A 20,789-nucleotide genomic window follows, 5' to 3' on the forward strand; every position below is an offset into this window, starting at 1 on the left:
ATTAAATGGAACTTTTAATGCGTCTTTGAGCTTTGCGAGTGTGTTAAAGAGATAAAGAGAGTTAAATTTGGGTGTAAAATTTGCATTGAACATTCAACATTGGCTTCCGTTTTTCTGTATAAAACTTTACATTGAATTTGAAAGCTATTTTGCTACAGTGCGCAATTTTGTGTTGTGTTGCGGGGGAGTTTTCCAAAACCGATACAAAAATTCTCACACAGAAATGGCCATCCACATTTACATTCCCATTGATTGCTCCACACCCACCGTCAGTAAGTCGTCATCATCATCGTTAAGTTAACTCGACAAAAAGGTAATAGAAATTGGTTTTGTGTATCGTGTTTTCATTGTTTTTAATCATTTTAATTTTCCTCTCTCTGCTCAATGTATTTCTTCTGTTACATTCTCTCTTGCATTCCATCCTGCAAGTGTTTGTGTGTATGGGCTGTGTTAGTGTTTCCGCTCCTCTCCTCTCTATCTGTTTGCTGTTCCTTAAGCCTATGAGTTTTTCTATAAGATTAGAATCACATTTATCTTATATGTTTAGTTTCTTATTAGTTGTCCACTTTGCTCTTTGCTTCTTCATCCACCCCTCCCTGCTTCCTCCTCCTGCTTCTCGACCTGCTTTTTCAATTTATCCGATTATCGTTCTCGCTTACCGTGCTAATAATGTGTATTATTGCCGCTTATTTATGCTGTGTGTGTGTGTATGTGTAATGCAGATAAGAGCCTAAAACAGGACACAGGAGAAAGAGAGGGCTAAATCCACGCCGCACCCGCCTCTTCCTCCTCATCGTGCCCCATTGTTTCGTTCCGTTCGCACAGTTAATTGTTTACACAGAAAGCGATCGTCTTAAATATACACATATCTAAACACCGGTCTCAAACACCACCCTCCCATCAACCCACCCTGCTCCCGTTGTGGAGAGTTGGAGAGGAAGGCAGCCTTCTTCTGCCATTGTTTTTGTTTCTTTCTTTTTTCTACTTTATTTACAAATCAGCTCTCTCTCTCCGTCCGTGTGTTTTGTTTCTGTGTTAGCAGTTAATATCGGCAGCATTTTGGGGGAGGGTGGTAGTACCCGCCCTCTGTAGTCCTGTAATTGCAATATGGCGTCGCACTCAGGCTAATCAGTGTATCAGTGGCTCCTCATTGCGGGCACACTGAGGTCGTCCTGTCCTAAACTAAACCGTTTCGAAAGTATGATACAACACCGGGTGATTTGATTTTGTTTGATTTTCCATCTCAATCTCATTTCTACCTTCTTCCAGTGCAGTGATGCTTCCTGTCGCTTAGTAAAAAGCCCCGCTTACACTCCCCCTCTCGTTCTTGTCTCTCTCCCACATCTGCAGCAATGCCAACCCGGGTGAGCCGATAAAACCGAACGATGATAAAAATAGTTTTCCAAAAAATATTCAGCACGCTCTCTCTCTCTCTCTCTGTCCTTACTTTCTCCTGCTTTACCGTCCTTCTTTACTGTGTTACAAAACATTACTATTTGGAAAAATTGTTCTAATGATATGATTCGTGTTTTGTATAGGTCAGTTAGCTTGGTCAAGGGGGAGGGAGGGAAAAGGGGGAGGGGAAGAAGATAATGCGAGAGACAAAACCCCGGGAAATGGGATCATCTGTTCCGTTTGCATGTTAAAATACGAAAAAGCTTGTTTTTTTCTCTCTCTTGCGGTTGTGTTTGTGTGTTCTCTAGTGTTGTTTGTGTGCCTTAAAATTATCTATTTTTCCCCGGGGAGGCACACAAACTGAAGGAATAATGCCCCCCCCTCACCCCCACCAACAACCCGGAAAAGCTGGAAGGAATCTTGCAATCTGGCAGTAGCTTTGTATCGAGCAGCCTGTTCTTCTGTGTGTGTTTGTTTTATGATGGAATCTTTCATTTTCTAATTGGCACGGCATTTACAGGAAATAAAACTTTAACCCAAATTATAGTGATAACAACACACACACACACACACGCGCAATCGTCATTGTGATGGGATGTGGAAAACAAAGAGAGACACACACACAACCCTACCTCACTTCGTCTGACTGACCAAACGGTTGCTGTTGAGGGATGGTTAAACACAATTTCGTAATCCAATTCGTACAAAGTACCAGGCGCTTCCATTGCGATGACGCCACGTGGCCATATAGAACGGGATGAGCGGGATGAAATGAACGTACCTTTCTGAGCGTATTCTAATAAATATATCTTCCCTTTGCTTTCTGCTTAAAAACTAACCCTTAGTGCGATGTGGAAAACAAACGGGACACGGGAAATTCCTAGCGCTATAGAGCTTTCGAGGGGAGGCGCTTCAAAAATAGTGCCATCTTGCGCACACACTACACACTACTACCATCGCCTACAGCTTCGCTCTTCTCGTCTTCGCCATCCAAGCAGGCACGTGTGTTGTGTTGTGTCTGTCCGCTGATCTGCTGCATTCCAGTGTGCACACTGGTGGTGTTGATTGACGTTGGCGTTTATCGTTTGTCACTCTTCATCTAAATCGGAGCCATTTTGTTTTTGTTCCTTTCTTTTCTCTCTATGTTTCTCTCCAATTGCATACAGTGAGTCCCAAAAGTATTCATCTTTGCTTAATAGTTTACAGCAAAAAGGCGAATTAAGGCCGCAATAGGCATGGGTCGATAAAAGTAATGGTGTGGTTTGATAAAGGGACCATCAATATACACAATACAACTAAAACACGAGGCAACTAACAAAAAGGGTCGTTTGGCAGGTTGTGCAAAAAATATTCGTCTATCCAGCTTTTGGCTCATCTATGCTGGTCAAACACTACGTCGACACGAATGAAATGTATTATTATCATTATGCTACTTGCTCGTTTAAAAATTAATACATTTTTGTTGTTTCAATTCCAACTTCGAGTAGGTTGTAAGCCATGTGGGAGACCTAATGACCTTTATGACACGAAATGTGTGTCAAACTGTCAACCAAGTAGCTATCCTTGACCGTTAATCTACACGAAAGGAGCGGTTCCATGTCCAAATAATCAAACATAAACCACGAATAAGTGCATTTTGCGATGACCAATAAGATAGCCAAGGAGCAGAGATGGGCCACGTTTGGCCGAAACCAGTGGGCGAAAACAGTCTACTAAGATGCGGCAGCAAAATCTCGTGCCACGGTAGCACCGTGGTGCCAGGATATTAGGGCTCAGTGAGGAAAGGTGAGCTAGAAAAAAGATTCAAATTTATGGGAAAAGAGATTTGGAAAAATCGTCTTGTAGTTTTTTAAGTATTTTGAGTCCCAGTTCTGAGAATTTTTACTTTAAAAGTTCCACATGTTTCAACCGCACACATGGTCAGTCGAGCGGGAGAACATACAGAGCATTGTCATTTGCCCAAAACACCAAACCAGCCGAAACCAAACAGATGAAAACGGCTAAAGTAGGCTCTAAATATGATATCAGTTGCCTATTTTTTTCAATTAAACTTGGCAAAGTGGCCTGAAAATGAATATTATTACTACCAGACAGTCATTGGAATAAGTCGTGTAGGAAAAGTGGGTCAAAAATAGGCCCTTATTGCGGCTCAAATGAGTTAACGTGATGATCTTGTAATCACTAATAGTCTACAAGACTATAGTCACTAGTAGTATTCAGAAACCAAATTGAGCAAGTTTTTGTTTCAATAACCTATGTTTTTAATAACCGACCTATGCCTATTGCGGCCATAATTCGCCTTTTCCTGCTAAATATTGAGCTAGACGCATACTTGTTGGACTCACTGTACATCTCTTTCTGTTGTCTTCCATCCTCTGGGCTGTTGTCGTTCCATTGTTACTCACTTATCACTTGTGTTTGTGTGTGTGTACTCGACATGTCGTCACCATCATTGCTCCCCCCCTTCCCTCTTCAACCTTCTACTAATCGCTTGGCAAACTGGTTTGTCGCTATCTATCATCGCAGACCAGATTCTCCACGTCCGAAACCATCACCTCCATATCGGACGGGAGCGGTTCGTCGTGCGGTGGACGGCGTCCAACACCACCACTGCCCCCAACCCCCATCGGCCACTCGAACGGTCGCTGAGCTTTCGGATCATCCGCACAGGACGACGTGTGTGGGCGACCCGTATGATGGTGGTGATGGTGATGCTGATGCTGATGGTGGTGAGGATGATGGCCGTTCGCTTTCCCGTGCAGTGACGTTTGCCGTGCCAGGGGAGCCAGTGCCGGCTGCTGCTGATGGTGATGCGCTGGCGCATGGCTCGACGAAGGTTTCGCCCCGCCAACGCTGCTGCGTCGATGGTGGTGGTGCGGATGATGGCCATTGCTACCATTGCTCGAGCCGGAGTTGTTGCTGCCGAGCGTACCACCACCGTTGCCGTGCCTTCCCGCCGTCGGCACACCGTTCGAGGCCGAGCGGGACAGCTTCGCCGGCTGGGTGATACTGTTCCGGCGGCTGCCGCCCGGTTCCTGGTGCAGCGTTTGGCTGGACGAGCCGTGCCGCTTGAGCGAGTGCAGATTCGAAGCGGAGCCGGACTGGTGGCGGCTGAGGTTGGTCGTGCTGGAGCGCTTCCGGTCGGCGAAGCTGCTACGCTTCCCGCTGTTCGGTTTGGCCAGGTTGGTCGTGCTGGACCGGATCAAACACTCCGTACTGTCCGTGCCGCCGCCGCCGCCACCGAACGCCCGGAACGCTGTGGTGCTGTTGTGCACGCTCGACCGTCGCTGCCGGTCCCGGGCGCCACCCGCCACCACCAGGTTGGACGTGCTGCCCCGCACCGAACCGGCCAGCCGATCCGGCTGGGTCGCACTCTTCGCTAGCGCGTGCTGGCTCGGCAGCCGCGTCGTCCCGCTCGCACTCCGGCTGATCCGGAACGTGGCCGTGTTGATCGATGGCACTGGATTGGGGGGCGCGGGCGGGGCGGGGTCGTCCACTGCCGGCTGCCCATCCCCTTCTCCGTCCCCGTCGAACGTTACATTCTCGTACGTGTGCGACTCTCCGTCACCGTCCACCGGCTCCCCGCCCGGTGGCCCGTGCCGTGGATTGAGCGTTTCATAGTTCGGCTCGGACAGCGGCGCACTGCTGATGATGGGGAGCTTTTCCTCCACCTGCTGCTGCTGCCGCACAAGTATGGCCGAACGTTTCCGGGCCGCGGCGTGTTGCTGTGCTTCCTCGCCCGCACCGCCCGGTCCAACGCGCTTCCGGTCGGCCAGGGGACGCGTTTTGCGCTGCCCGCCCGGGCCGGCGACGACGTGCGTCTTCACGCCCGACCCTGCCGCCGGGTCCGTCTTGGACAGCTTCAGGCTAAACTTGAACGGCGGCTTGTAGACAACCTGCAGCCGCACCTTCTCGTTCAGATTGCCCACCGATTTCGTCTTGACGCGCGCCACCTTCTTCGGCGCCACCACCGGCACGGGCTGCTGCTGCGCCAGATGGTCCGGCGTCGACTGCGATTTGGCGAGCAGGTTTGGCACGGCGGCCGGCGGAGCAGCAGCATGCTCGTACGAACCACCGGGAGCGGTGGCCGCCGCCGCCGCCGCCGACGGCGACTCCAGCAGCCAGCGGTGCACCTTCCCGAACGTGTTGCTGTGGCTGTGCGCGTCGGACGCGTTCCGGCTGGAGTAGTCGATCACCTCTTTGTGTTTGGATTTCGGTTTCTTGTGTTTCTTCGGCTGCTTGATCGCCGCCGCCGTGGGCGATTCCTTTACCGGCGACTCGTCCGATGGGGCACCGGCAGCAGCTCCTCCGCTGCGCTTTTTCTTCTTGCGCAGCAGCTTATTCGGGCTGTCGCCAACGATCGTGGTGGTGGTGGTGGTGGTGCGGCCGACGTGCCGCTTCACCTGCTTAATAACTATGGTGGCTGGATTGGTGGTGAGGGCGGTGTGGTGGCTGGTGCCGCCACTGGTTGGGCCGCCCGTCCCGGACGCTTGCTGGCGCTGCTGCAGCTCCTTCGACGTGGACGGTAGCACGGCGGTGGTGGTGGTGGCGGCGCTGTTCCCGCCCGTCAGCGTCGTTAGCAGCTGCTTCGGCACCGAGGCCGCCACGGGTTTCGTCTGCGGGGGGCCGCCCTTGCCGCCCTTGCCGCCCGGTTTCGACCGCTCGCCCCGCACCTTCTTTTTCAGCGGCACCTTCGTCCGGACGGCGGTGTGCACTATCACGCCGTTGTTGTCCTCCGGCAGCCGGACCGTTTCCGTCGTGGCACTGTGGATGATGGTGACCGTCTTCAGCTTTAGATTGGTACGCTTGCCCAGCAGCTTCGCGCTCAGCACCTGTGTTGAGAAGAGCAAAGCAAGCAATTAGAGAGAGAGGCAGTAGTAACACAGCACAAAGGGAGGAATGAAGGGTTTAGAAGCGTTTTCCCCGAGCATTTTTCATTTACATCGAGCAATAGCAAAAGTAGTGGAGCGAAAACAGCGACGAGTTAAAGAGGCCGACAACATGACAACGAGGAGAAGGATTTCTAGCGCCACAACGATGGTTTGAACCCATTCAAAGCTTATCCGCTCACAATACTGCTCAATGTCCAGCGGGATGTCCTTCCAGTGGCGCACGTTGTGGCGAATTTTCTGTTCGCCCGGTTTGCATTGGTGTGTTGTTGCCCACAAGAAGAAAGTGATTATCATTGGCAACAAGGCATGCAGAAGCAGCAGGCGACCACTTACCAGCAGGACCAGCACGGCGGTCACGATCAGCGCCACCGTGTACCAGTTGCTCAGTATCCACCGCTTAAAGCTGGCGATGCTTTCCTCGGACAGCAGCAGCTTCCGCAGCGTCGCGAGCGGCCCGGACGGGTCCACCTCGCGGCACTTCTGCGCGACGTCGCAGTACCCGTTGTAGTCGTTGCACGGTGTGCCCGGCTTGGCGTACATGTCCGGCACGTCGAACGGCGGCTCGTTCCAGTCGAACGAGCTCAGGCAGGGCCGGTCCTCGCCCGGCTGCTTGCAGCACAGCTCGCACGCCTTGATGGCCGGATCGGTCGGGCCGACCGCGCACTGGCAGCTCTCCAGCCCGTACGCCAGACAGATCGAGCCGGTACACTCGCCCATGTAGCACACGTACTCCTTGTTGCAGATCGTCTTGTTCGGCTTGTTGATGGACGGCGGGCAGACCGGCATCTGCCCGTCGCAGTAGGCCGGATCGCGGCACCCATTGTCGTCCCGGCACTTGTCGCCGAGCTTGAGCGTACACTCGAGCGTACAGCACGGTCCCTGCGATGGGCTGCATTGTGCCCTGGAAGGAGAAGGGGGGGGAGAGAGAGAGAGAGAAGGTGTAGCAATAGGTACAATCCGGGTTGGAAGGTTCCGGCCAAATCGAACGCTTCTTACTTCGGTGTCAGCGTGCACGGTTTCTGGTCGAAGCGCGGATGGCGCGACATCGGATAGCAGCACGAGTCCTTGCAGTCCTCCTCCCAGCCGCAGTCGCACTGTTCGCCCGGTTCCACCACCCCGTTGCCGCAGATCGCTTCCTGCGGCTCTGTGTGTAAAGGAGGAAATGGAAATACAAGAGAAGCGTGGGAAATTATGTTACCGCACGGGATGGGATCTGTAAATAGGCTTTGCAAAGCTACAAAGAGTGGTTCACCTACCGGTAAAGCAACCCTTGGCGCTGCGGGCCTTCGCGTTCAGCACCGGTTCGATGGCTTTCAGCGAGCACGGGCTGAAGCGATTGTTGTTGCGCTTGTCGCCGGACGTCGCGCGCGCAAACATGATGAAGTTGCCGTCCTCACCGCCCGGCGTACACTGCTCCGGATCGTGCTGTGGGTGGGCGTGGGTGAGAAAGAAAGAAAAGGACAGTGAGAGAGGGAATGAAATAGTGTAACAAAAAAAAAAAAAACGCTGGTGGCCACAAAATCATCCACCTCTTTGCCTTCGTCCTGTGGCGTCGAATGGGTGGTACCCATGTACACCCGTGTACTGCTGCTAAACGGAAGAGCCCCATCTCGGTGAAATATGGCAATTTCGCTCTAATAGCCGCAATTACTCCGGAGAGGGGAGGAAATTAATCAACCACAATTATTTGTGCAACCAGTAGCGAGAGCCAGGTGGCGCCACACTCTGCTATTACTACCCGCTAAGGTCGCATTCGGTGGAAGCATTCCGGTTGTGCTGCTGCTGCGTTATGTTTTGTTCTCCCGAGTTTGTGTGTATGCGCGTGTACCAATGATTGCTATTATTTGTTGGGCGGTGGAAATTGAATTAGAAATTGGTTTATTAAGTCAGGCTTCATTTCTTCAGCGGCCAGCTGCCGTCGGCATCCTGTTCTTTCGTGAGCAGAATGTGGGAGAAGGCTGGCCAGATGTCTTGCTTCAATTAATGGGAAAATATGTCGGTGGTCAAAGCTCTGAAATTGAACGTTTGCTTTACGAAGTTAGTAAGCGTATAGTGTTGTGAGCTAACCTGGCCCGGACTCATTCACGGCGGTAACTCACGGATGACAGCAAAGCGTCATCCGTCAATGTATGCGTGTGATCGATCCGGGGGTCATCGGTTGCGCGGTCACGGACGTTGACCGCCAAACACCAGCGCGCACTGAAGAACTAGCGGTCAGCAAGGAAGCGTGCTCGAAGCCAACACCAAATTGTAACCAAGTGAAATTGAATATATACGTTAGTAAATTTATTAGTAACGCGTGAGTTTTATTCGACCACCTCTGCGATCGAAAGAACATAAAAGTGGCGACGAGTAAAAAAAAAAGCGACGTAAAAAAAAAGGATTTTTTTTTTATTGCATTTCGACTGTGAGTGAAGTTGTGCTGTTCGAAAAATTACGCGCCCGCGAGCAAAACGCAGAAGGATGAGCACCAGCGAAAACGGTGCATCGGATTTTCCCATGGAAGGAGAGCAGCGAAAATCATCCTTGCTGCGTTCGACTGGTTTTGCTACGGGACAGCAAATTTTTCCACCCGCGAACGAGAATGTTGTGCCAACGGTGAATCTGCCATCGCAGAATGCAGCGGGGCAGCCATCGCTACAGCATTTTGCTGCGTCATCATCAGTGCCGGCGCAGTCACCCGATTCTGCGATGCTGATGCAGATGATGCAGTTAATGCAACAGCAGATGCAGCAGCAGCAGCAGCAGGTGCAGCAACAGATGCAGCAACAGCAGCAACTAATCACGCAAGTATTGCAGCAGTCACAAGTTACAAACCAGCAAAGCCAGGCCTTCCCGACGCAGGGGGCAACCCCAGTAATCCGGAGTTGATTATTGATGCGTTGTCGGGTAGCATCACCGAGTTCCGGTACGAGGCGGAATCCGAAATAACTTTCGATACGTGGTTCGCGCGCTACGAGGACCTGTTCGCACAGGATGCCTCCCGCCTCGACGATGCAGCAAAGGTGCGCTTACTGGTGCGCAAGTTAGGCCCTGCGGAGCACGCACGCTACGCTAGTTTCATCCTGCCCAGCGTTCCTCGGGAGATACCGTTCGATGAAACGGTGAAAAAGCTGAAGGCCCTTTTTGGGAGAGCTGAAACGCTTGTGAGTAAGCGCTACAAGTGTTTGCAGCTAACGAAATCTCGTACGGAGGATTTCGTGTCGTTTGTTTGCCGCGTGAACCGCTCCTGCGTCAACTTTCAGCTGTCCGCAATGAGCGAGGAGCAGTTCAAATGCCTGATATTAGTGTGCGGCTTAAAGGATGATGCTGATGCGGACGTGCGCACGAGACTTCTCTCTCGTATCGAGGAGAGAACCGACGTCACGCTAGAGCAGCTCTCCGCTGAGTGTGAGCGAATCTCCAGCTTGAAGGTGGATAGCGCCATGATCGCTACTCAGGCGGAGGAGCAAATCCTAGCACTAAGAAGTAGAAGCAATGCACAACAGCAGGCGAGCAAGTGGAAACAAAGAAAGCAGTACCAGCATACGAGGAACAGTGATAATGTAAACAAACCACCTGGGCCGTGTTGGTTATGTGGTGAGGCTCATTGGGCAAGTGAGTGCTCATATGCTCTGCACAAGTGTCGCGATTGTAACGTAACCGGTCACCGAGAAGGTTTTTGCAACCAGCAGAAAAGAGGCAACAAAAAGGGGAAGTACAAGAAAAAAAAAACGCACGTCGGTGGACATGCGTACGGTGACGGTCAATGTTTGTAATGTCCAGCAAGCTAGAAAATTTGTTAACATTTTCATCAACAGTAACAGGGTCCGCCTGCAGCTTGACACTGGATCGGATATTACAGTAATCGGACGAGAAACGTGGCAGCAGCTGGGTAAGCCAACACTGAAGCCGGTAACAGTCCACGCAAAAACAGCATCTGGGTCCCGCCTTGAATTGGATGGTGAATTCGAGGCACAGATAACGATCGGTGACAGAACGCGGTCTGCTGTTATACGCGTTATGGACTCGGCCTTGCATCTTTTGGGGGCCGATATGATAGCAACGTTCGAGCTCGGTGCCGTCCCCATGGACCAGTTTTGCAACAAGGTGGAAGCAGAGGGAGTGAAATGGGAGAGCCGATTCCCTGCATTGTTTAAAGGCAACGGATTGTGCACCAAGGCGAATGTACAGATTCAGCTCAAGCCAAATCACCGTTCTGTGTTTTGTCCTAAGCGCCCGGTAGCGTACGCGATGCGAGCAACGGTGGACAAGGAGCTCGATCGCTTAGAGGATCTAGGGGTGATTACTCCGGTGGATTATTCGGACTGGGCGGCCCCAATTGTGGTGGTGAGGAAGCAGAACGGCAGCGTGCGGATTTGTGGAGATTATTCAACTGGGTTGAATGCAGCTCTTCAATCGTACGAATATCCACTCCCACTCCCAGAGGATATTTTTGCAAAACTGGCACAATGCAAGTATTTTTCAAAAATTGATCTAACGGATGCATTCTTGCAGGTACAAATTAAAGAGGAATATCGTCCACTCCTGGCGATTAACACGCATCGCGGATTGTACCATTACAACCGTCTACCACCTGGCATTAAAATTGCTCCAGCCGCGTTCCAGCAACTCATCGATGCAATGCTCTCCGGCCTAAAATGTACATCTGGGTACATGGATGATGTAGTTGTTGGTGGCAAAACAGAACGCGAGCACGATGAGAATTTGCTCAACCTTTTCCGGCGCATAAAGGAGAACGGATTTACAATTCGAGCGGAAAAGTGTTCGTTTAAAATGCCAAGGATAGAGTACCTGGGTTTTGTTATTGACAGACAGGGTCTCAGACCAAACCCAGCGAAAATAGATGCGATCCTGAAGATGCCAGCACCGACGAACGTTAGTGAGGTTCGGTCCTTTCTGGGTGCTGTGAATTATTACGGCAAATTTGTACCAAAGATGCGAGAATTGCGATACCCGCTGGATGCATTGCTCAAAAATGACACCAAATTTGTTTGGACACGGGAGTGCGCAAATGCTTTTAACAGGTTCAAAGACCTGTTAGCATCCGACTTGCTGCTGACGCACTACGACCCGAATGCAGAGATAGTGGTCTCTGCCGATGCATCGTCGGTTGGACTAGGCGCGACCATAAGCCACAGGTACGCGGATGGCTCGCTGAAGGTTGTTCAGCACGCATCGAGAGCCCTTACGAAGGCTGAAGCAAATTACAGCCAAATTGACCGCGAAGGTTTGGCGATTATATTTGCTGTGAAAAAGTTTCATAAGATGCTGTTTGGGCGCCACTTCCGACTGCAAACCGATCATCGACCCTTGTTGCGGATTTTCGGGTCACATAAGGGTATACCAGTGTACACGGCAAATAGGTTGCAGCGGTTTGCATTGCAGTTGCTGATGTATGATTTTACCATCGAGTACGTGCAAACCGATAAGTTTGGCAATGCGGACGTGCTCTCAAGGCTGATACACGAGCACGCAAAACCGGATCCGGAATACATAATCGCAAGCGCTGAGTTGGAAAATGATGTAAGTTCCATAGCATCATACTGTATTAATATATTTCCACTCAATTTTAGAGACGTTGCGAAGGCCACGGAGTCCGACCCTGTCCTGAAGAAGGTTTACGGATACATCATGGAAGGGTGGCCCCAAAATGTCGCATATGCTGCAGAGCTGGCTTGCTTTTACCACAGAAGCGAAGCCCTAACCACGGTGCGTGGTTGCATTTTGTTTGGGGAAAGAGTGGTGATCCCTAGCAAGCTGCAGCAGCGTTGCTTGAAGCAACTACATGAAGGGCACCCCGGTATCCAGCGAATGAAGTCGAAGGCTCGGAGTTACGTGTACTGGCCATCCGTTGATAAGGACATAACGGAGCACGTAAAGGGATGCCATGCTTGTGCGATAGCGGCAAAGACTTCACCTCGCGAAAAACCTGTTCCCTGGCCAGCGACACAGAAACCTTGGGAACGTATTCACATCGATTTCGCTGGGCCAATCGATGGTGACTATTTTCTGATCGTGGTAGACGCGTTTACCAAGTGGCCAGAGGTGATACGAACGCGAAATACCACATCAGCAGCAACGATCGCGATACTGAGGTCAATCTTTGCGAGATTTGGATACCCGGAAACGATGGTGAGCGACAACGGGCCACAATTTGTCAGTGCTGAGTTTTCGGAGTATTGCAGTAGTCGCGGTATACAGCACGTCACAACTGCGCCATTCCATCCGCAATCGAATGGGCAGGCGGAGCGCTTTGTTGACACCTTCAAGCGGTCGATGAGGAAGATCCAGGAAGGGGGAACAACGCAGGACGAAGCGCTTGACGTTTTTCTGGCGAGCTACCGGTCAACCCCCAACGCTATTTTGCTGGACATGCAGTCGCCAGCTGAAGCCATGCTAGGCAGAAAAATGCGAACAGCGTTGGCACTGTTGAAACCTCCACCTGCAGCGCAAGCAGAACCGGCCAACTTGGATAGACGATTTCAGCGCGGTGACCTCGTCTACGCCAAGTTCTATGCGCGGAATTCATGGAAGTGGGTTCCGGCGCAAATCATACGAGAGATGGGCAGCGTTATGTTCGAGGTGCAGACGAACAATCAACGGGTTCACAGGCGCCATGTGAACCAGCTGCGAAAACGTGATTCGGTCGTGGGGGCTTCCAGCGAGGACGTGGACATAGATCATTTGCCGTTTGATCTGCTGACGGACAGCGCGGTAGCGGAATCGAGTTCTGTTCCCTTGACGGACCATCAAACTAGCGCGTCACCCACACAACCATCTCCACGCCCAATCCCGTTCGCTACTACAAAACGCCAGCAGCCGATACGGTCGCCACGCCGGTCTTCTAGGCTTAGAAGACTTCCGCGTAGGCTCGAGGGGTATCGTCTGTAATTAAAAGGGGGAGATGTTGTGAGCTAACCTGGCCCGGACTCATTCACGGCGGTAACTCACGGATGACAGCAAAGCGTCATCCGTCAATGTATGCGTGTGATCGATCCGGGGGTCATCGGTTGCGCGGTCACGGACGTTGACCGCCAAACACCAGCGCGCACTGAAGAACTAGCGGTCAGCAAGGAAGCGTGCTCGAAGCCAACACCAAATTGTAACCAAGTGAAATTGAATATATACGTTAGTAAATTTATTAGTAACGCGTGAGTTTTATTCGACCACCTCTGCGATCGAAAGAACATAAAATATAGCAATTTGAATTTCTAATCAAACATCTCATTTAAAATGTATGTAACAATCAAACGGGTTTTCCCATTTTACTTTAAACAGACAGAAACGTTTTTAATATACGTTTTTAAATGCTAGAAGACAGTTGAGTAGTTTTGATAAAAAATGTAATTTTAAACAAACAAGTTGACCACTTTTTTATTATTACGGCATTTTTTTTAATACATTCTTTGCCCCAGTTCTCCAAAATAACTGTCGACGTAACAAAAGCCGCATCGCGACTTTTCGTCTGTCAGTTGTTCTTTTTGCCATCTTGTTATCAGATCTCTTGTATTATCAGATCGATGTTGGCCATTACTCTGTTTCTTGCCATTTAATCAGACGCGTTGAGATGGAATTGAGATTCTCTTGTGTGAGTATTCACACCCTTAACCTCTGTTATTGGTGGGTTTATAGGGCGAACAATCTCTTGCATATTATGGCTTGTTGTATTTGTTAATTCGTGGTACATTCGTCATCTCGTTCGACTTAACAACATGCCTTTCATGGGTTCAAGCCCCGGATGGACCGTGCCACCATACGTAGGACCAGGGCTGCAAAATGTCACTGTCAATGTCATACAAAAATCTGACTGAAACAAAATCCATGTCAGCGTCATGTACACAATCGTGATAATCAGAGGTGATACTCAAATCGGTTGGTGTGATCAATACATGCTTCATGACATTTTTGCGACCACCGTTTGGTCAGTCACTATGTCATGACTTTTTTTTACTGTGATCAGTTCCGCAATATGCCAATGACATAGTCATGACAAATAACGGCTGAAATAAAATCATGTCAGCTTCACGAGCTCTACTGTGATGATCAGAGGTGATACTCAAACAGTTGGTGCGACCATCACATGCTTGGTGACATTGTGTGCAACCAACTCTTGGTCAGTCACTTGGTCGCGACATTTTCAGTCGGTGATCATTGCGATTGTCATGGGAGATATGAGGTGCGTGCGAGTTATTCCAAGAAACAAAATGCGCATTGTTTCTCACTCTATTTGACCCGACAGACCATCAAACTAGACAGAGAGAGACAAAGCATGCTCATTTTGCTGCTAGGAAACCACACGCCAAGTATATACACAAAATGACGTGACCAAGTGAATGATCAAGAGTTGGGTGCTAATCAAAATGTCATCAAGCATGTGATTGGTCCACCAGCTGTTTGAGTCTTACCTCTGATCATCTGAGCTGTGTACTGACTGTGTACGTGATCTGATTTGAGTTTCTTTTCACTCATGAGTGTTGATGACTGAAACAGTGGCATTTGGCAGCACTGTTCACAGCTAGAAAAAATCATTAATATGTTTGCGCTGGTTTTAAGCTCAGCTTGTCAGTCAGAGTATCGAGTTTGACTCAAGCACTCGCACGTCGCATTCGGCATGTCATGACGCACTTTCATTGAGTATCAGCAATGCACATCAAGCTACCACGGATATGTTCATTGTTTTCGTTGGTGAAAATCTCGTGATGTTCATGACATGTTGCGGCACTCCGTAGGGCTGACTATCCTGCTTTGGGGAGAAATCAATAAGTCACTGAAAGCCAAGCCCACAAGTGGTACCGGCAGGCCTAGACCGAAAACAGTTGTTGAGCCAAAGAGGAAGAAGAAGAATGATCATTCCGATCCTTAATATCAGATATTCTTGATAGATGTGTTGATTTCCTAATGCAAAACAAACCTCCACAGACAGCCAGCTTAGCGATCGTGTTGCACAAACTACAAAACATAAGATAGATTTATTTTAATCTTAAAAAACACACACAACCCATAAATACACCTTTCTTGCACAACATCCCAACCGTGGTTCCACTTCATTCCCGACAACGTTGCTGACATTGAAACATAAACTCCGCCCAAAGCTAATCACTGCTGCATGTCACGAGAGGCACAAGAATATTATCCCTTGCGCTTGCAAACAACGCCAAGACACACGATATGCGAGCACACAATCATCATCATCAACATCATCATCTGGATGCACTTGCGCGCTGCCCAAGTGCAGTAACAAAACCGTTGTATTTTCTCCCCACAAAACAGCAGACAAATGCAATGGGGAAGGAAAAACGGGGCAGTTTTCCCGAGTCTTATAAATGGGTAACACTTGTTTGAGTTCCTCCCCCGTGCGAGAGTGCTGGTGGATTTATGCCACAAGCTAAGAACGTTGTTACACTACACTACAATCTGGCACAGTGTGCCAGTGTCTGTGTGTCGGTGAGATGCCCGCGTTCGCCCAATTGGCCCTTCGGGGGTTGATCCTCTCTCGTGTCCTTTCTTTCTTGTTGCATCCTTTCCCGTATTGTTTGGCACCGTGTTCGCTCGATGCTGTTTATCTTCCTCCAGTAAACTTTGCAGCTTTCACTAATGACCGTCCGAGGATTGTGGTGGTAGCACCCCACGAGGTTGTTTGCTTTCTTAGCTTTCTTAACCCTCCCCTCCCGGAGCACACCGGTAAACGATTAATTGTGACTAATAAATTTTCCTTTCCAGTATTTATTTTTACCATTCTCCCCTTGCTAAACCACGTCCCCAAGAAGGGTGCAATACCGACGAAGCTCGCATTTTCTCATCTCCGGACCAAACGCAGATTGAATCACGTTCACAGAGGCAGACGGGAGAGCTGCAGCGTTTTGTTAGCTCCAGGAAACGGAACATTCGCTTCCGTTTTGTTTTTAGATGTATTACAGAAGATGGATGGTACCACCTCCCTAGTTCAACCGTTCCCCCATTGTGTCCCCTTCTTAAACCGGGACCTGCGAGGTACTGCGCTGGCAGGAACCTGGAGAGTTGGAGTGAAGAATATTCATCTTCATGTTCCGTTGCTGTAGCCTCTGTCCCGTATTCTGGAAGCTTAACATATTCCGACGGATTGTGTCCATTGTTGGAAAATATTGCTTGAAAAGCCCCCTTCCCCCCCTCCCCCAAGATCGCCCACGTTTCCGCTCGGCGCCTTTATTCACCTTCCCCGACGACTGGATTAAAACCATTAGGCGGGGTTAGGTTTAAAGCACCGGAATTATTATTCTATTAATTATCCAACGACCCCCGGTGCGAGCTAATTGAAGCCTTGGCAACGCGGGCAAAATGGCCTTCTGGCGTGTGCTGTACTAAATGAGCGACGAGACGCTTTCCGCGGCCAGTGTTGAAGCGTTTTATTTTTGTATCGTGCATTTTGCCATTGAAACATCAACTGACATAAGACATAAGAAAACAAGGAAAACAAGCGCGTTGTTTACCACTAAAGCTCTGTCTGGGGGAGGTGTGGTAATAACTACAGCTTGATGCACTTTGCTTCATAGTACAACCAAGGAAAAAGGCATCTATGTGTCACCCGGGCGTCGAAAACGGTGTGTCTGTGCGTCGGTGGCAATTTATTTCATTTTATCATTCCACAGCCACAAGGAGGCGATGGGAAGGGAGACCGAAGCAACCGAAGCAACCGAAGCAGCAGCAGCAGCAGCAGCTTCTTTACGTGCCACTCGGGGGAAAGTGTTGCGCAGTACTATAAACAGGTAGTGTATCAGATTGCAATTATGGTTGCTTATATATCTTGCGGAATTGCACCAAGAACTTGATGCATGGAAGCATCTAGTTTTTTTTCATCTCTCTACTCAAGACAATTTACTTTATTATAAAATAATACCCCAGGAATGATGTTACAGAGGAATTTCTCGCTTACAAGCTTACACTTAAACCTCTAAATGTAAGCTCAATAATCGAGGAAAATTGCATTCTTTAAAGGCCGGGGTACATTGTCCTTGCTGGCTAGTGTAATTTCGATTTTCACTAGCGCATCTGGCGACGGGTGTCCGACGCATTTTGCCAAGCAATTTGGAGCAGCTTCAGAAAATATGTTATTATTCCATGTTTTTACTTAAACTGGACTAGAAATGCTTAGTAATTTCAGCCCTTTTCGTGATAAAAAAACGATGCAAATAATACTTCATTTTGAGATCCCGCACGACCATTCCCTCTATGACCAAAAAAAGCTTCCACCAGCCGCCGCCAGATGCGCTAGTGAAAATCGAAATTACACTAGCGAGAGCGGACAATGTACCCCGGTCTTATGAGTTTGAAGATATTGAATGTTACCAAGCATGACCAAGATTGATTTATTTGAATAAAATTAGAAATTTGATTAATTTTTGAAGAATGCTTGTATCTGTCTAAATTGTTCAATGTTGGCGATGATATGATGAAACAATACAGTAGAGAAAATGTAACTTTATAAAAACACGTCACATTCACATGCGGCATATTTATCCCTTTGCTTTGCGGTTTACATTTGCCTGTACAAATTAAAGAACTGAAGAACCATTCCAACTAACAGCTCCAACACAAACGCCACAAAATGAGAAGCATAGAGCAGCGTGGTGTGTCCTTCAACCTGCAGTATATGATAATGATGTAAAGCTTACAACAAAGTCGGGTAGTCTCTCATTAAATACCGAACCGATCTGGTGAAATTTGCCATCCACGGTAGTACGGTACGGCGGGAAGATTAGAATACGCTGGATATAGGTCAACACAAAGCCCGGTGTCATCCATCCAGGGGCCACAGGAAGCCTAACAACAGGTCCCGTCAACCTGTGTACTCAACAACAGCAGCAGCAGCAGCAGCATGAACACTCCAAAAAAAAAAAAAGACTCCATTCCAAAAGACTGATGTGCACATGGAATGAACGAGCACAGGAAACATAAAGAGTGCACACGTGTCACCATCACGCCGAGCCGGCTTGACAGAACAAGTTCTCGCATTTGTTGCTCGGTGACAGGTACAATTTTTCCTCATTTTTGAATTTCCCTCGTTCTTTCTCTCCTTCTCACACACGCACACACAATGCAAGAGGAAGAGAAATGCAAGTTGAAGTGCAACATGCATTTAAGCTCCGACGGCCTCCATTCTGCTTTATGCAATATATTAACCCTTCCGCAGGCAAGTTCCGTTGGTGTTCCTCCGCACTCCGGGGCAAATTTTTACACACACACACACACTCATACACTGAGTAAATTTTCTACGTGTATGATTATGAAAAGCGCAAAAAGCGAGGTCCAACGGGTTTGGCGGTGTCGCGTTTATGTTACGACAAAGCAGCCACAAACCATTCTCCCCCAAACCCACAGTCGGTGTCGGAAAGGATAAAGGAAAATGAACGAGCAGCGGCTGGCTGGTAGGGTTGTAGGGTCCACCAGGCTGGCTGGGGGTTGCACACACACACATACAGTGTTACTTTTGCATTTGCTCACCCTTCTCCACCAGGGAGCTTTGTGTTTACCCTTTTTACTAAAATCCATTTCCGTGTCGGGTTCGGTCCATCATGCACGCTTCGAATGCGAATAAATCATAGCGCCAGATACACCATTTTCTCCCCCTGTGCTATATGCCTTTCGTTTCGAGGTATGAACATCAAAAATCCTTCATCTCTCTACACTTGTTGCTCCCTCATGTTGAAAAAAAAACCCCGAAAAACCTACTGACAGGGAAATAGTTTGAAACGACAGCACAAAACAGCAAACACGATCAACCAACCGTACACTGCACTTAACCGGGTTTGCGCAGAGTTTCAAAAGGAACGATGTTTTGCTTGCCGCTTTGCTTGAGTTTGCTTTCTTTTGTCCCTTTTTTGGGGGGAGCCAGAGGACGGGTACGCTACAGGGGACAGCGCTGCTTTCCTTCGGCAGTTTAGTGAAGTGGTCTCGAACGAAATTAGCAGCAGCATGAGAGAAGAGCGAGGGCAGGAGACCTGTACCTTTACCCTGCCCGAAGATGAAGAAGTTTTCCATCTCGCGGACCAAACAAAACGGACCATCATTTGCACGCTGCCAAAAGGGGGAAACAAATGTAAGGAAAGTGTATAAAAGAAGAATTTGCCCTGCCCATGTTTGGCTCATAACGGTCCGAACTAGTGTTGGGAATTTCGTTAAAAAAAAGGAACGGAACGGAACTAGTTCATTTTTCAAAAAGAACGGAACGAGAACCTGGGGTGCAAAAGAACCGACCCAAAGCTTAGTAGCCAAACTGTCATCCGGGGGGGGGGGGGGGGGGGGGGGGGGGATACTTATTATCCAGGATACGAAAAGGCGTTTCTTCAATCTGAAATCATATCTCACACCAAATCTAGATGGGTTGTTTCAACCTATGCCCAGTAAGCTGTACCAGCTGTGCTAATATAAAACATGCATTTATTATCTAGCATTTTTTAAACTTTTTAGATGCGACGACCATTTTCGATCAAAGCCTTCCTGTACCACTAATACCCTTGGCTATCAGTAACTTATTAAATGCCCATAGCAGGATAATCATCCCAGCGTATGGGGGCACGATCCATTCGAGGCTTTTACCCATGCCGATGTTATTGAGTGCTACGAGTTGACGATTGTATCACGAGATTGACTAATTATTTTAATTTCACTTACTATTTAAAACAAATAGTTTTCCACACAAATCGTTTACAAGATCACGGCACTCAAACGGTTGTCGAATGGAACAGATTGCTTCGAATCGAATGGCCAAATATTGGAATCATGCCGAGTGCCAAGATCAAGTGGATATCGTGGCATAAAAAATAAATACATTTTATTTTTCGTTGTTCATACTCGCATATTATAATACATCTTTTCCAACCCGTTCTGCCATATAAGTACAAATTTAAATTTTATAATAGTTATTTGTCTAGTTAAGACAAGCAAAATTATAACAAAAAGTATAATAGATGTTACAAATTGCACCATAATACCAAATGCAATTCCATTTTTGATTTCGCTTATCACCGATTTTTATAAACGATACGCGACGAAGTGCGATGAATATTCCTGTGAGCATGGGAGTGTGCACAAGCAACACATACTGTGTGCGAGAAAGAGTGAACAGTTATCTTGCATGCAGCAAGCAACAGCCGGACAAAGCCGGTTTTTTTCAAAGAACGGAACGGACGAACGATAGCACCTTGCTAACAATATTGAAGACCGGAACGGAACGGAGCGAACGGAAAGAACGAATTGAACGGAACGGAATGAACGGAAAGAACGGAATGAACGGAAAGAACGAAATGAACGGAACGGAATGAACGGAATGAACGGAATGAACGGAACGGAACGGAATGAACGGAAAGAACGGAATGAACGGAACGGAACGATTTTGTATAAAGGATCGGAACGGAACGGCCTGCATAAAGAACGGAACTTTTTTACTAGGTTCGGACCGGAACGGCCAACACTAGTCCGAACGGTTCCCTCCCGGGAAGCGAACCGATGGAAGAGGAACTGAAG

The 20,789-nt window shown here is 48.7% G+C and overlaps 1 protein-coding gene and 1 long non-coding RNA gene across 3 annotated transcripts in view; both read right to left on the reverse strand.

Annotated features, from left to right (window-relative positions):
- Positions 1 to 314: 314 nt before the first annotated feature.
- The window catches only part of LOC1273746 (uncharacterized), a 166,432-nt gene continuing 145,957 nt past the window's right edge, over positions 315 to 20,789 (reverse strand). For both annotated transcript variants that reach the window (XM_061646983.1, XM_061646982.1), the window contains exons 10-13: positions 7,544 to 7,712; positions 7,284 to 7,431; positions 6,621 to 7,188; positions 315 to 6,227 (exon numbers count right to left, since the gene is read on the reverse strand). In XM_061646983.1, coding sequence (XP_061502967.1) covers positions 3,906 to 6,227; positions 6,621 to 7,188; positions 7,284 to 7,431; positions 7,544 to 7,712 — 3,207 coding nt within the window. In that variant the 3' untranslated portion in view covers positions 315 to 3,905. The remainder of the gene's footprint in view (positions 6,228 to 6,620; positions 7,189 to 7,283; positions 7,432 to 7,543; positions 7,713 to 20,789) is intronic.
- On the reverse strand, positions 11,845 to 16,407 carry LOC133391633 (uncharacterized). Its single transcript, XR_009765117.1, has 2 exons — positions 13,242 to 16,407; positions 11,845 to 13,175 (listed from the first exon to the last, which is right to left on the reverse strand). It is a non-coding gene; the product is annotated as an uncharacterized LOC133391633 (long non-coding RNA).

The sequence above is a fragment of the Anopheles gambiae genome, chromosome 2 (genome assembly GCF_943734735.2).
Source record: "Anopheles gambiae chromosome 2, idAnoGambNW_F1_1, whole genome shotgun sequence".
NCBI lineage: Eukaryota > Metazoa > Arthropoda > Insecta > Diptera > Culicidae > Anopheles > Anopheles gambiae.